The sequence below is a fragment of the Anarhichas minor genome, unplaced genomic scaffold, assembly GCF_050575085.1.
Source record: "Anarhichas minor isolate MPS153535 unplaced genomic scaffold, ASM5057508v1 ptg000003l, whole genome shotgun sequence".
Taxonomy (NCBI): Eukaryota; Metazoa; Chordata; class Actinopteri; order Perciformes; family Anarhichadidae; genus Anarhichas; species Anarhichas minor.
Window position 1 is genome coordinate 15,208,208 of NW_027466449.1, and position 16,201 is coordinate 15,224,408.

Below are 16,201 nucleotides of genomic sequence, written 5' to 3' on the forward strand. Positions count from 1 at the left end.
CCAGTATGTTGTGTTTGCTTTGTCACAGCATGTCCACCCCTGGACTGTTTGGTAGCTCGTGTGAGTGCTGAGTCACACTGCGCTCCTTCAGACGTGCTCTCAGTTTGTCCCCCGACTGCCTTTGCAAATGAACACTCTGCTTTGCCAAATCCCTCCCTTCTCTCCCCCTTTTTTTCTCCACTGTCAGCTCTAATTTCCAAACGAAATACCGTGAGGGGTCGAGGGGGTGGGGGTAATTTCTTCAAGGACTGCTGTTTTAAATTCCCCGTGCCGCATTTCTAAAGAAACCACTTCCTATAACTGTCAGATTTTACTTTTCATCTCGTCATTCAGCCCAGTGTGACCTTAAAGAGACATTCAGAAAAAAGAGATGGATGGGAAAGGGCACCGCAATCAGAATTTCAAATGACTCCCATCAGGGTAATGCAGTCAAAAGCAGTGTTTACAACCACTTGGAAAAGAGGAGGCACTGATCTTATTTAAGCTCTCATGTGAGGAATCGAACTGCTCTCTTTGCACAGGTTGTATTTAATAGATCAGTTTCCCACTCTGTCTCTGCACTGTGTGCTGGTGATATGTCATGATCAAAAAGTCCAGTGTCAGAGTTGAATATAGAGAGTGTAGCAAACTTTTTTTTTTCTTTTTGAAGTAGTTGTCGGGGAGTTTGGGGAGGATGCTGCAAAGGAGAGAGATGCTCTGTAGAAACCGTTGCTCTCTTTCCCTTGCATACCCTTGGGCCCCATGCTGAACCACCTGCTTGTCCTTGCCCCGCCCCATTCCCCGGCATGATCTCAACAGTATTCACATGATGGAGCAGCTCTTGGACTTGTCCTTGCTGAAGGTGGAGGAGAGCAGCTCCGACTTGCTGGGCAGGTGCAGGAGTCTCTTGGAGAGGCGGCGGACGGGGCTGGGTTTATTGGCGGGCTGGAGTTTGTTCATGCAGGCCAGAGCCGCGGTACGGAACACACTGTGGATGCTCTTCTCTGATGTGAAGGCCGAGCACTCCAGGTAAGCCTCTGCTCCGAGCTGCTTGGCCAAGGACAAACCCTGCAGCGTGAAGGAAACATGCAAGTTGAGCTCTGGCGGATTGAAACGACAACCCGGTCTAGACAGGAGACAGAAACCAAGAGGACGAAAGAGTCACGGGAACAAACCTGTTCGTGAGAGATGGGAGCCTGCTTCTGATTGGACAGCTCCATGCGAGTGCACACGTCTGTGCGCAGGTCCGTCTTGCAGCCTATTAGCAGGATCCGTGTGCTGGGACAGAAGTCCTGGATCTCTGCTTTCCACTGCAAGCAGAAGAGAGAGTGTCAAGAAACAGCATTTTGTCCACGACAGCGACAGATAAAAACTGAACACAAGTAAAAAATGAAGTTGGAATATTGTGGTGTCCGTCCGTCATGTTCACACTGCAGCGGTTAATAATATGAATACCTTCTTCAGCGCACTGTCTACTGTGTCTGGTCGGCTGATGTCAAAGCATAAGAGCACTGCATCTGAGTCGCTGTAGCAGAGGGGTCTGACGTTGTCGTAGTATGGAGAACCTGGAGAGACAAAGTCAGGACACACGCTTAGGAATGTCTTACAAACAACTTTGTGGGCATTTAGCTCAAAACAACATTGTTTAATAGAAACTAAATATTTATTTTTTAAGGGCTGAATCCAGTTGACACTATTATAATGTTCTATCTTAATCATCCTCCACACTTTCACACAGTACAAACACAATCAGTCACATACACCCCTGCCAAACTGATAAGAGAGCAAATCATTTCACTGAGCCTGACGCCTTCCCACTGACAGGAATGTTTCCAATAAAGTAAACTCGCTGAGTCATAGTCTCTGCACCAATCACATCTTTCCATTATTGGTCAATCGCAAACTTTATTTGCAAAACTCTTGTTTGACTTTAAAAAAAAAAAACTACCAGATGTCCTGTGAAACAAAATCATCATCACACTGTAGGATAAACTTTTCAATCATTTTTAGCTTGGCTTCAGTATCAGATAAAGTGCCGAAATACAGACACCATGTCGAAGGCAATTTTAATAATTATGTCTATTAAATTAAGTCCCTGTCTGCATGAAAAAAAAAACATCTATATAACCAATAGTTAGGTAATTGAACAGTATTCATCTTAAAGCAGAAGTATGACATCTTGTTAAAAAGCTTATTTGCTTTTAAGTGGAGCGTTTGAATACGAAGAAATGGCAAAGCAGCTGATTAGCTTAGCACAAAGACTGGAAACAGGGGGAAACAGCTAGCCTGGCTCTAGGGTTGGATAGTCACCGAAAATGGCATCTTTACTTTACTGTATTGACACCTAATGCCATCAAATGCAATGTTTTGTTTTTGGATGTACAAATTGTTGTGACTCTGCAGATTGCAGCAGTCACACTAATAAGAGACACGCAAAAAGTAATTAATGTTGCAACAGGCTTCGTTGCAACATTGTAATATACATCAGACCTATTTTACACATTTTAAACTTATATTTACTCTATGTATATTCTCTATCATTTTAATAGTTTTACAGAAAAACACCAAGAAAAATTACTTGTATGCAAAAACCAGAAAATGCATTTCTCAGACATCGTGCACAGACATGACTTCTGACACTACGGCCAACGCCTTTATTAACCAGACGGGACTTTAATAACACTCACACTAATAAACCAGTCCTGATATACTGATATACACCATTCATTGCCTCACTCAGACAGCCTACCCTGATTGTTGTCTCATAAATACGACACTTTAGTGATGGGATTTTGGAGTGCAGGAAACATATCTTCCTTGTATTTCCATAAACAGCTCGGCTATATGTGGACATTTTCCTTTCACTCTCAGGAAGGCCCCCGTGCTAAAAACAGAGCGACAGGATGTCCGCTCTCTATTGTCTTCCCTCTGCCACCTAATCACTCCCCACACACCAACACTGAGATTTAATTTCCTTCTCCGGTCCTCAGGGGCCAAATGTGCACCAGGAGCCTTCCTTGCAAATAAAAGAGGATATAATTATATCAGGAATAGATACTTCTAATAAGCTTCCCCCGAAACTAACCGACAGTCCTGTTGTCTTGAGGAATTCTCTCCTGAGGCGTTAATGAAAATGTTTTTACAACAATATTTGAACAAGCTCTGGTTCACTCAGTCTGTCAGAATATTTGACTTAAATCTGTTATGTAGGACATCTTACACAACTACAATCTATCAATAACATCTCCTTTTCTTTTTTAGAGGGAATCAAAGCAGCCGTCACATAACTATCCAGGGTGATGTAAGGCTTGAGAAAGAGGAGGCAGCGAGATCTAAAGAGGACACAACTTCGAGCACCTACCACCTCCCACACATCAGCAGCCCCCTGCCTGGACACACAAACACACACACAGCCAAACACCAACAACCCTTTCAGTTTAAGCAAACATTAGCTGAGATGCAAAGAAACGGCCCCCCTCTGCTCTCAAAGAAAGAAAGCGAATGGATTTTACACCAAAAGAACTACGTATGAGATGAGGCTGTGTATCTCTTGGTAAAAGATAAGATGTGCTTCTGAGTCGTTTTCTACTGTCAGGAATTGTGGTGAACATGGAGCTGGACTTCTCACATCTGTTTAGTATGTGAAAGATCATATTTTAAAATAATAAAACACCTGGAGCAATGTTATGAGAGCTGACAGGATTAGTCGATTATCAACTAATTGACAATGTTTTGCCAAATATTCTCTTGTTTCAGCTTCTAAATTAGGATTTGCTGCTTTTCTTTATCTTAAGAGAAGGTAAAGTGAATATCTTTTGGTTTTAGACCGTTACAAGACATGTGAAAATGTAAACTGTGGCTTTCGGAAACTGTGATTGAAAGAAATTCAAATAATTCAAATGAATCGCTGATAAAAGAAATATCTCGCAGCCCTAAATGTTATAAATAAAGATAATAAAAATGGAGAATGGAAAGAAACATACACGAAGAGTGACGGGAACTGTGTTTGTGTTTGTGTTGCAAAAGTAAATAGGTCTTATGCAATGTTTCCCCTACAAAGGGCGACTGTCCAGAAAGTTTTTACTCCGTGGGAGACAAACACACAAACCTACATCAGTTCAGTGCTGGTTTCACTTACATAAGACCTTTTTTTAGGCGGCGCACACCATAAGGCAGTGAGGAGGTCATGCATATCTCTCTCCCTCTCTCACTTGTGCCTTCTGTTCACAGCGACCGTACGCCACACACACACACATAGTAAGACAGGACACACACACACATACACACACACACACGCTTCCACCCCCTGCATGGACGAGGCATTCCCCTCTCCCCCGTGAAACAACCCCTCTGCAGGCCAACTGGCACTGCTCAACTTCCTCTGAGCACAATGCCTCCGCCAATACTGTTATGAAATTAATCTATACGGGATTGGATTTATTATTGATCCCATTTACATAATGTTTCTATATGTTTAAGGTCATTATGTCAGAAGGACAATTATGGTTCTCTGAACTGTATGCATGAGGGCTGTAGCTAAGATAGTAGCAGATAGCAGATTGGTTTCCTGATTCATTGGTAGATCTTTTTGTCTATAAAATGTCCAACAATTTTGAAAAATGCAGATTATTATTTCAAATTCCTTCCATATCTACCGACAGTCCCAAACTCAAAGATATTCCATTTACAAAGACAGAGAAAAGCAGCAAATTAGAGGAGGCAAATCCAAGAAATATTTAGTTTGTTTTTACTTTAAAAATGACTTAATATGAATGATAGTTGCCGTGTCATTTTTTTGTCAATGGACAATGTTCTTGTAATGCCTCAATACCTTTATGGGGAAGAAGTCAAGTTATCAAATATCACAAGAGAGAGTCAGATATTATATCCAAGAAAGTTGATTTTGATTAAACTTTACATATTTTATAACAGAGGTTATAAATAAAGTAGGTATGGGACATATTTTTCAGTCCCCTTTATCATAAAGACATACTGGAGCTGCAACTATTAGCCGATTAATCAATTAGTTGATCGACAGAAAATTAATCGGCAACCAAATTATTGTTTTAATTTCCCTTTTCAAGCAGAAATGCCAAAAACTAGATGATTCCAGCTCCTTAAATGTGAGGATTTGAGGCTTTTCTTTGTTTTATTTTTCATTGTAAACTGATATCTTTGGGTTTTACACTGTTGGTGAAACAATACAAGACATCTGAAGACGTCACCTTGTCCTCTGGGCAACTAACGACAAGACAATTTTCAAACCTTTTAGGGTCATGTCAGTAGGTTAATTTGCGGTGACATACTGACCTTTAACATACAGTAGAATGATCTAAATACAATCAATAAGAAAAGCTCCTCACTCCGGTATAGATTCATCAATGATAATAAACAGCTCAAAGCTACAATAATGCTATAAAGTTTAAATGTAATCCTACAGATGAGATTGAAATGAAATGTTTAGGATTAAACCAGTCAGATTTGGAGGCTTTAGGGATTTAATATTCCCAGTAATAGCTTGGTTGTATTTCTCAAACTAGGTCCTCTGTTTGTCTTTGATTGTGTTTTTTGGGTCTTTTTTGTTTTCATGCTAAACTGTGGATTTTGGGTCCCACTCCCGTCTTGTTGCTCAGGCCTGTTGTTCATTTCCGGCACCAATCCACCAATGAAGATCTCTCAACAGATTTCACACGAGTAAAAAAAGCTGCTTAACTGCATCAAAACAGGACGGGCAGATAGTGACGTCTGGGTCAACGCCAGCAACACTGTTTGTAAGACAATGAGTGAGACGGAGCTTCGTTTACAGTCGTTACCCGACTCCAGGCCGACTGCGTTGTTGTTGCTGCTGGGAGAGTCAACAAGTTCCACAAACCAGCCTGTGAATGCAGCACTGAAACCTGACTTCTTTACTCATCGCTCCACAAACAGCGAAGCTTGGGGAGAATGTTAACTTGACAGTGAGTCACAAAGAGAGGGGGGGGTCAGGTAATCACAGTCTTGTTCTCTGCCAGTTTGATTAAACTGTGGAAATAATAAAAATTGAAATACATCTGAGCATAATCCTCACCTGATGTGTCCCAAAGGCTGAGCTCCACACGCTGGTCTTCAAGCTCCAGACAGGCCGTGTAGTTCTCAAACACAGTGGGGACATAAGTCTGCAGATGGACAAGGAAGAAAAAGGTTTTTAATCACAAATTATATAATATTATATTTTAGCTAATTCATCATTTAGAATATAAAATAACAAAAACAGGAGCAGATCAAGTCACCAGTGACTCAGTCAGTGAGTCCCAACTCCAAAAATGCAATTAATATGTTATTATTTTAAATAAAAGACAAACTTCATATTTGTGCAGGATTGTTGACAAAGCAATAAACTACAAAAATTAGCAGTTTATTTTTAATCAATTCAGCAGTGCTCAAACATATTAACCTACAATATATCAATGATTTTACAGCAGAAGACTTCCAATCCCAACCTGAGAGGATTTTATGAAGCCCAGTCTGAATTACTAAACCTATGGAAAATATAGCCTCAAACATCCTTTACTATGTATGTCACTCTGTAATACTATACGCTATATGGCACCACCATGGGAGTTTTATAGATATAAAATAGAAGATAGAGGATAAGATAAGCCTTTATTGATCCACAGAGGGGGAATTTGGTTGTTGCAGCAGCACAGAGACAGACATCAGTAAAAAAATAAAATAAGTAGAGAATGTAAAAAATAAACAGTAGGAGGTATACAAAACTAAAACTAGAAGAGAAGTGAAAATTAGATTTTAAAAAATGCAAATACAAAAATGCGAGATAAAGTGACAATGGTTTGATTGATAATAAAAAAACTAATGATAAGAAGAATACGAATAATAGGCCTTCAAGAATAACATCAGTATATATTTAAATGAAGTACTACTGGTGTGTTATATGTCTCTCACACAATCAGAAACACAAAGAGAAAGAAAACTCTTCTCTAGTCTTCTGCTCCTTGAGGGAGTGATAAAGTAACATGTATTCTTCCTCGTGGGGGATTCATAATCATAACCTGTAATTTATATCATCCGTATATTATCAGTTCCAATAAGAACAGCGCACATTCAACAGATCACTGTAGACGGTGTTAAAAGAGATCTCGTACCTCTGGATAGCAGTCCTTGGCCAAAACCTGTAACATCGCTGTTTTACCGCATTGGACGTCCCCGACCAGCACGAGTTTACACCTCGCTACAAACGGCTGCGCGAGTCTTCTTTCCTTCATGATGCGGATGAATCAAGCCGGCAGACTATCAAAAAGAAACACGAGTGGGAATAATAACGATAAAGTTTTGTAAATCCTCTCGGTTCTTGCTCTTCTTCTTCCCCGGTCAGTGAGTGAATCAGTGAGTGAGGCAGAGCAGCAGTCAATGAGGGAATCACTGCGGAACTTTATATTGTCGCGCCATCCAATGAGCGCTGCGCTGTCCGCGAGCCGGAGGAGGAGGAGGAGGGCAGCGCACGAGGTCTCTCGTCTTGCTATATGGTGGTAATGGTGGATGGCGAACCGCAGGGCCATAGCCGGGATTTAAGAAATACTGATGTCCCCTTAATGCACCTCCTAAACACACACCGAACAAGACCTCTCATATTTATATTACTAGAGAGTAGTTGAAGAAGTACTCAGAGCCTTAAGTAGCACCACCACACAGTAGAAATACTCAAGAAAAAGTCTTGCATTCAAAATTTTACTTAAGTGAAAGTACATCAGTATTAGCATCAAAATAGCCGAAAATAGTAAAAGAAACCTTCTCATTATGTAGAATGGACCATTTCAGAACCAGATATCATTATTATCACTATTAATAATCAATGAATGTGTTCATCACTTTAATGAAGCAGCTAAATCAGGAGTTAATTCAAACTACTTTATAATCTAATGATATATCTTGTTCTATTTGATGATAATATTCTGTATTGATAATCTGAATCTGTGACTAAATGTAATGTGGATTAAAGAGTACAAAGTTTCCCTCTGATGTAGTGGAGTAGAAGTAGAAAGTAACAGTTGAATTACTCAAGTAAAGTACAAGTTGTACAAATTGTACTTGAGTATAGAAAAACTTTCCACCAATGGTACTCAGATCCTTTACTTAAGTAAACGTATAACTGATTTTGTTTAAAAATACTCCATTACAAGTAAAATACCTGAATGTTACTTAAGTAAAGGTAAAGAAGTAATTTTGCAAAATGTAGACCCTTTTAAAGTATCAAAAATAAAAAACCCAAATCTAATTTTGTTCACAGCTGCAACAGAAACATTTACTCACTAAGATATATTTAAATCTGGTTAGTGGGAGCATATCACGCAGAAATCCAGCTAATGAGAATTTGCTTTAAATGCTGTCTAAATATCCCGCTGATGACCGCTTTGATGTGTTTCGTGTAAATCCTTCAGACCAACTGTGAGATATACAGCCATGTGAGGACGCATGCAATTATTTTCACAAGAAACATATGAGCGGCTGCATGCATCTGATGACAGATGGCTCCATCAATCCAAAGTATAACAGAGAATTGGAGAGTGTGAGCCATTTGGAGAGGAAGTGGAGCCTGGCTAGTTGTGCAGAAGATAAATGGAAAACAACTGTCGTTGAGGCCTCTTTGATGCCATTAATGTACAGCGTGAAACTCTGGATGGGGACATGAATTGCACCTGCCACCTGGTGCAGAGAGAAACAAGGTAAATAGATGTCCCTCTATGTCATGCTTCATTGCAATTTCTATCTTCAAATGCATGCACAGCACACACTAATAACATATAACACCTACTGGCACTTAATGCTTCACTTCTTTATGCTCCATTTCTCCCTTTTAGTGGTATAATGAGTTAAAAACTGCATGCAAACGGTCTTAAATGTGTTACATGCTTACCTTTTATCAGATGTCTTTTCTTAGATGGAGTATTTATTGTTTGAAACTTACATATTGAATTGTTTGCATGGGAAACCCCTCCTTTAAACTTTGCACATTATTTACATAGGGGTAGATGAGAGGGAGTGAGTTTAAAGTTCCATATTTTGGGAAAATATTAACTTTCTTCCAGAGAGTTATCCTGCTTTTTTAACTTGTGCTAGCAGCTCTATGGCTCTTTAAACCGGCTTTGTTCCAGACTTAAATATCTCAACAGCTGTTGGATGGATTGGCGTACAATTTAGTACAAATATTATTGTCCCCCAGAGGAAAATATGTATTGGTTTATGACTAAATACCAGCAAATCTAATGACGTTCCCATGAGCCTCAGCTGCATTTTGTGTTTAGTGCTAATTAGAAAATGTTAGCATGGTAACACGCTAAACTAAGATGGCTGTGGACTTCTTACATCACGTAGGGATTTTACAAGCGTGTTACACATTAATTAGTGAGTTTAAGAAGTGCTGCTAGGCATGTTTCAGATTGTTGGAGTGAGCCATGCTACCTGGTTCCTCCCTTTCCTGTCTTGTTGTTAAATTAGGCAAATCGAGACCCGGCTACAGCTCTGTGGTTAATGCACAAACATAAGAGTGGTATCAATCTTTTTATCTCGCTCTTGGAAAGAAAGTGATTCAGCATATTTTCCTGAAAATTGCCAAACTATTTCTTTAAAGATAATTTAACACCATAAGGACATTCCTGATGTAGACTTTATCATTCATCTGCACCATCCAACAGTGTTTGGTTATTTGATCCTTGCAGACTGAGGTTGAGGGGATTTTTTACTGACCTATGTATCCACAAGTGGTTTCTTGATTAAAGACGAGAAAACTCTGAGATGGTGGCACACTTTGGTAATTTGAAAATGCAGTGACTTTTATATCATCCTCAAACTCCTCCTGTACAGCGAACATGATGACCTATAGTGCCGGCCTACATGCTCCATGGACACCTGAGGACTGTCTGACCTACATTTATCATAGACACTGCTGGAAGTTACATTTTCACCCCGTGTTTCACCTTACCTAACTGACATTTAGTGTTTGTGTGTGTGTGTGTGTGTGTGTGTGTGTGTGTGTGTGTGTGTGTGTGTGTGTGTGTGTGTTACTCATGTTGTGAGGACATACATCTGGGGCCTCTACTTCCTTTTGGGGACAAAATGCAAATCCCCATAATGTTATTTAATTTTAGGATGAAGACTTGGTTGAAGGTTTGGGTAAGGTTAGGTTGAGGCAAGTGGTTATGGTTAGAGTAAGTCTCCAGGAAATGAATGCTAGTCATTAAATGTGATCTAAAGTGACGGAAACCCGACTGTGTGTGTGTGTGTGTGTGTGTGTGTGTGTCAGTGGATGTTTGTAAGCAGTATCTGTTATACCACAGGAAAGCTCAAGTACAACCGTAGTTTAGGTTAGGAGCTACTTTACTGCACGCCATGTGCATTCATTTGCACCAAAATTGCAAACAGTGTGGCTAGAGAGTCAGTGTTAATCCCAAATCCATTTCAGATAATTTCAAAGAAAGGTCTAACCACATCCCCTTTGGCTTGCAGCGAAATAATTTGCATAATTCAAGAAAGACGTGGTTGAGAGCTTTTTCATTATGTAAATCAGGGTATGATTAAAGAATATTACCATAAACACAAGTGCAATCATCAAGTGGAAATGTATTGGCATGCTTGTCCATTAACTGCTCTTGAACATAACACAGTTCAGCGACGCTGCAGAGGGGAAAGTAGTTTGTTAACCATTAAGAACACAGGTATTTCACATGTAGCATATTATGCTAACGGTTGGGTAATTGGAAAGATAGTACTCACTGTCAGCATCCTGTCTGACAACAGTAAAAAAACTAAATGGATTAACTGGAGTGCATAAGAATGGAAGTGTCGTCAGTTTTTTTTTTCGAACATTAATATAGATTTGTTGTTTCTTAAAAGCTACATACATACATTCCACATGCTGCAAGTTAAGATGTAGAAAATAGAAGATAAAAAAAGTTTTAGATGCGAAATGTCTTGCCATTTTAAAGATTTCCATTTGTGTGAAATTAAGAATTTATAGAGAGAGGATTTAATGACAACAATGGACAAGTTAGGAGATGAGCCAGAATGAATACAATGAGAAAACAACTCACATGTAATGTACAGACTCAGTACAAAGGGCGACTGGTATTTTAAATCAGAAGTACAACTGAGAAGAGCTCTTATCGCTGCTCAGCCCTCAACCTTCAGTGTGAACAGCGCCACTTCAGTCAGATGGAGTTTGATACTCTGGTTGGAAATACAACAGTAAAAAAAGACACATCATTATTAAGCAATCAGTGTTGCCACTAGACTGTGTGACTAGTGGGTATAGACAAAAAGGGGCACCACTACTGCCAAAGTGCCCTTTTCAAATGTCAGAGCAAAGGGTGTCATTGTGCATTGCATACAAGTGTATCTGAATGAAGAGGGAATTGCATACATTAGATACATTTAGCCAAAAAGAAACAATAGAAGACAGTTGTGTGAAAACGTAAGCACATCTGGAGCTGCATCCTAGGTCATCTCTAAAACCAGGGAGTTGTCCTTTTTTGTTTTTCACCTCTTTCCTGTGGAATCTTCATTCATCTTTTATTTTGACTGTATTTTCTTCCCGTCGGCTTAAGAAAATAAATGTTCATGAGTGTTTCAGTACCATTTATCTGCCGTGATGAAAATTACCATCACATTCCCTGCAACAGGGCTCAGTGTGGCAACTCTGTAGATATTCTAATGAAACTATACTGCCCTCTAAAGGTGAATGGAATAAATTACAGTCTCAACAAAGCCATGAAATCACAACACATTTAATAGGATACAGTATTTTTGTTGTTGTTGCTGGAGAGATTATAGAATACTTCTCTGAAACAGATTTCTAAAAAGAAAGATCTGAGGTGCTGACAGTATTTAGCAGGTGTCAGGAGTCTTGAAGGTTTCCCCCAAATTCACAGCAGATCAATAAGTTTAATTATTTATATATGGATGTATTTTTTTGAACACAAAAAAATGTACTCACTGTATTTTATCTTTGTGCCCTCCCCATTTTTCTTTATTTTATTTCTATTTATCTTTCTCTAACGTTATTTTTTCTCCCATTTATTTGTATTTGTTGCATTAATTTAATTGCGTCGAAACACGATCATGGGACTACACGTCCCATGATCCTCTCACCAGTCGGCGACACTTCCGGCTTCACTTCCGGTTATCGGTGAACATCAACGAACGTCGATTTATAGAGTGGAGCGCAGCAACCACTCAAGTTCAACTACCTCGTAACTGATTGTCTTTACTTTTCCTTGCTGGCTGATCCAACAGAGAAGCTAATTGTAGAAAATATCGATCACTAACATAAAAAACAATTCCTCAATTTCGGGTGACGTCACGGGCTCATCCTCGTTTTCATTGGTTCTCTCTCCTCTGCTTGAGAGTTTTTCCCGCGCGACACTCGGTGTTAAAACAACACACATAACTGTCAGCGTGTAGCGGTAGAAAGCTAGCTTATTGTTGGCAGTTTAACGTACTTATACAACGGCTAACGGTGCTTTATTGTCAGATAATGGCATCGCCGAATTATGACTCGGCCTGTTTACCGGATTTATTGCCGCTTTACTACCGACGGCTGTTCCCCTTCTCCCAGTATTATCGCTGGCTAAACTATGGAGGAGGTGAGTATCCTGGTTAAGCTAGCGAAAGTAGTATTAGTTAAAAGACTGCAGCGTTAGCCAGTGTTTTGTTATCTGTGATATAGCTGGCTGCATATGTTAGTGGCATTGTGTACTTTACTGTCTGTCTTGTCCAACATGGTGTCCTCTATTACGGTTAGTGTGTGTGTGTGTATATATATGTATGTATGTATGTATGTATATATGTATATATATATATATATATATATATATAATTTGTGTTTTCTTCTACAACCTCAGTGCAGAAGAACTACTTTCAGAATCGAGAGTTCTCCTTCACACTCAAAGATGACATCTATGTCCGCTACCAGTCGTTCAGCACGCAGGCCGAGCTGGAGAAGGAAATGCTGAAGATGAACCCGTACAAGATTGACATCGGAGCCATTTACAGTCACAGGGTGAGACTTGCATGCATCTTCTTTTGCTTGTGTGTGTGTGTGTGTGTGTGTGTGTGTGTGTGTGTGTGTGTGTGTGTGTGTGTGTGTCAACAGAGACATATCATGGATAAATCTGTTTGTCACCCACAGCCCAATCAACACAACACAGTGAAGTCAGGAACCTTCCATGCCCTGGAGAAGGAGCTGGTGTTTGATATTGATATGACAGATTATGATGATGTCAGAAGCTGCTGCAGGTGAATTCTTCACGTGGTTTATTTTGTTCAATTTGGCGTGTCTTGACAGTGACATCACTGAGCTAACATAAACTCTCATATTAGTGCTGCAGACATTTGCTGCAAGTGCTGGATCCTGATGACCATCGCCATCCGCATCCTCGACAGAGCTCTTCGAGGTTGGTTTCTTGTGGCACGTTATCTTCGATTTTCTGCTGAATTATCATCAAACACATTTCAAATTTTTTTTCTATTTTTCTATTTTCTAGATGACTTTGGTTTCCAGCAGCTGCTGTGGGTTTATTCCGGCAGAAGAGGAGTGCATTGCTGGGTGTGTGATGAAGCTGCCAGGAAGCTCTCTGTAGCAGCGCGCTCTGCAGTTGCAGAATACCTTAGCCTGGTTAAGGTAACAGTATTGTACCTTTTTATAGATGATTATAACAGATCTAGTTATTGGCAGCAGAGTTTTGCATTCAGCATCGTGTGCATCAGTGTGTTTCTCTCAGGTAAAACGGTGCCCAACCAAAACATTGGTCTTATTTCAGATAAACTTGCATATTTGACGGCCAATAAGTAACACAAAATTGCAGTTTTAAAAAATAGATATTTCTCTGACTAGATATGTCGGATATTTTTTTTTTTCTCTTCACAAAACCGCTGAGTTAATTTTTTGTGATGTTCTATTCACTGCTGTTTTTTTAGGGAGGTGACGAGACAGTGAAGAAAGTTGTGCTCACAGATCCAATTCATCCTTTCATCAGGTAAGAATCCGACCCTTTTCAGAGTGACGGTCAGTTTTGAAGCTGTAGCTGAGTTTGTTCTGTTTGTCTCTAAATGTGACGACTGTCATTGAGGTTGCTGCCTCTGACAGATCTTGCAGCTTCAAGGGTTTAAGAGTCTTGTACCTGTGATGTCAACAGGGAGTCTCTGACGTTGGTGGAGCGATACTTTCCCCGGTACGCACTACAGGAACAGGACATACTGGGCCGCAAGGAATCTGTAGACAAAGTGTTGGCGCTCATGCCGGAAGATATCCTTTTTTAGCTAAAGGGTGGAGAGAAAAAAATAGTTTTCTTTCTCTGAAATGTGATTCTGAAATAAGAGAGCATGATCTCTTCTTCTGTTTGGTTAAAACCTTTGTGAAAATAACTGGACTTGACCTTAACTTCAGCTTTCACATGTGAGAAAAGAATTACAGCAGGACTTCCAAAACGAGAAGAAACCAGAGAACCGTTGGAAGCTGGTGAAGGATCAAGCCAAAAGGAAACAGGTTGTTAATTCTGCTCGCATTGCATGATGAGTTGTTTAACCCTGAATTTATTTTTTAAATATTACAGCTAGACGGCTTATAATGAGCACACGCACAATGATGTAATCTCTCTTCCCCCAGGGCACTTCCAAAAAGGGCCAATACTTTGAGAAAGAAATCATGCTGCAGTATTGTTACCCGCGGCTCGACGTGAACGTCAGTAAAGGGGTGAACCATTTGCTGAAGAGCCCCTTCAGTGTCCACCCCAAAACAGGTGAGCGTAGATCTAATGGGATCTGATCAAGATGGTGTGGTGGATACACCATCTCACTGTGGCTTCTCTCTTTTCAACTCTGGCCAGGGCGCATTTCTGTTCCCATGGACCTCAAAGAATTAGAGACGTTTGATCCTTTTGCTGTGCCCACAATCAGGTGAGCGATAATTTAATGCTCTGCTGTGTGCAGCGTTTGATGTTCGTCAGAGATGATGTTGTTACTTTTTAAAATTTATTTTCCAGTCAGATCTGTGAGGAGCTGGATCGACCGAGGACAGGCGAAGACGAAGAGAAGTCCGAGGACGCCAAGGAGAAGGAAAACGAGAAGGACGCAGCCGAGAGACGAAAGATCAGAGGTGAGATTGTGAAAGCTAAATCTCAGGCTCATTGTATCACACAGAAGAGCTTATAAGTAGGTCAACACGAGGTAATCTGGAAAAAGAATTTCTGTCTCAAAATGAGGCAAATGTGGTCCATCAACTGTGACATCATGAACCTTAATTCAATATGAAAATACACTGCCGTTACTGAACAAATGTGTGAGGCCTCATGTGCTTCTCTTCCAATAATAAGATAGGACTCATCAAATTCATGTTTTATTATAATAATTAGTCGTTAAAAGCAGGATGATTAATTTTTACCCTAACCACCAATGAGAACCCAAGGATCTTTAGTTTATTCTAAAACTCACTGATTGTTCTTTTCTTGACAGATTACAAACGAACCAGCCTGGCGAAGTATGTGAAATACTTTGATCAGTTTCTGGATGGGTTGGCTCGCTCTTGGAAAGGAGAACTTCTCAAAAAAAGTGGTCCGTATTATTCATAGTGGATGAAATGAGGGCAGAGCGACTTTTAAGAAGTTCTTTCATGTAATGCATTTTATTTATTTTTTAGATCTTCAGAAAGACTTCTGAACTGGATCAACAATCGGGACGTGATGCAGAAGACGCATTGTTAATAGCTCCTTATTACTTAATCTAATGTGTTTAATTTCACTCATCAGAGACTCTGTAATAATACATTCATAAACAAAATATATGCAAATGATCTCCTTACTCAAGAATACCAATGTCATGTTGTTTGCCTGTTCTTTTTCTATTGTACAGTCATTTGTGAAAATAAATTTGATATTTCATCTTTTTCAAAATCTTGTATTCAAGTGACTTTTATTAAGACCACAAGACGTTTTGCAGATTTACTTTTTGTTATCTGGAATAGCAAGCAGCTAGGTTAGTTTGTTAATTTGATAAACAATATTTCTCACTGATAAATATGTGGCTGATGGAGTCTGTTTATAGTTGTAATATATTATTCATAAATTAGGGTTTTAGTTCTCCAGTGTTAGTGGGGTTAATTTGCTCCATCTTAACTGCAGTCATCCAGGTTTTGTCGAGGCATCTAGTGTACATTGTTTGTATCCAGCCTGTAAAT

At 39.7% G+C, this 16,201-nt stretch overlaps 2 protein-coding genes across 4 annotated transcripts; one reads left to right on the top strand and one right to left on the bottom strand.

The window, feature by feature from the left end:
- Positions 1 to 505: 505 nt before the first annotated feature.
- On the bottom strand, positions 506 to 7,241 carry LOC142950399 (rho-related GTP-binding protein Rho6-like). The gene is made up of 5 exons (XM_076092133.1): positions 7,122 to 7,241; positions 6,047 to 6,134; positions 1,435 to 1,544; positions 1,155 to 1,289; positions 506 to 1,047 (listed from the first exon to the last, which is right to left on the bottom strand). Exons 1-5 carry the CDS (start codon positions 7,239 to 7,241, stop codon positions 802 to 804), a joined length of 699 nt encoding a protein of 232 aa, XP_075948248.1. The 3' UTR covers positions 506 to 801.
- A 4,612-nt stretch (positions 7,242 to 11,853) lies between these two features.
- prim1 (DNA primase subunit 1) lies at positions 11,854 to 15,917 on the top strand. 3 transcript variants are annotated; one of them, XM_076092135.1, is made up of 13 exons: positions 11,871 to 12,614; positions 12,873 to 13,030; positions 13,160 to 13,266; positions 13,351 to 13,424; positions 13,515 to 13,651; positions 13,948 to 14,006; positions 14,166 to 14,275; positions 14,424 to 14,515; positions 14,636 to 14,768; positions 14,856 to 14,925; positions 15,012 to 15,124; positions 15,481 to 15,579; positions 15,665 to 15,917. In XM_076092135.1, exons 1-13 carry the CDS (start codon positions 12,506 to 12,508, stop codon positions 15,682 to 15,684), a joined length of 1,281 nt encoding a protein of 426 aa, XP_075948250.1. In that variant the 5' UTR covers positions 11,871 to 12,505; the 3' UTR covers positions 15,685 to 15,917. The 3 variants fall into 3 exon arrangements, 2 of the variants coding, with proteins under 2 accessions (XP_075948249.1, XP_075948250.1); XR_012954342.1 differs by having other exon boundaries at positions 11,854 to 12,614; positions 13,351 to 13,651; positions 15,016 to 15,124; XM_076092134.1 differs by having other exon boundaries at positions 11,867 to 12,614; positions 13,351 to 13,651.
- Positions 15,918 to 16,201: the final 284 nt, after the last annotated feature.

What these genes read in the sequence shown, in the direction of transcription:
- prim1 (XM_076092134.1), top strand. Translation starts at nt 12,506, where the DNA reads ATGGCATCGCCGAATTATGACTCGGCCTGTTTACCGGATTTATTGCCG. An exon ending in GAGCCATTTACAGTCACAGG is followed by an intron (nt 13,031 to 13,159) that starts GTGAGACTTGCA and finishes TGTCACCCACAG; the next exon opens with CCCAATCAACACAACACAGT. An exon ending in GATGTCAGAAGCTGCTGCAG is followed by an intron (nt 13,267 to 13,350) that starts GTGAATTCTTCA and finishes CTCTCATATTAG; the next exon opens with TGCTGCAGACATTTGCTGCA.
- LOC142950399 (XM_076092133.1), bottom strand. Translation starts at nt 7,241, where the DNA reads ATGAAGGAAAGAAGACTCGCGCAGCCGTTTGTAGCGAGGTGTAAACTC. An exon ending in CCAAGGACTGCTATCCAGAG is followed by an intron (nt 6,135 to 7,121) that starts GTACGAGATCTC and finishes GTCCATCTGCAG; the next exon opens with ACTTATGTCCCCACTGTGTT. An exon ending in CTCCCATCTCTCACGAACAG is followed by an intron (nt 1,048 to 1,154) that starts GTTTGTTCCCGT and finishes TTCACGCTGCAG; the next exon opens with GGTTTGTCCTTGGCCAAGCA.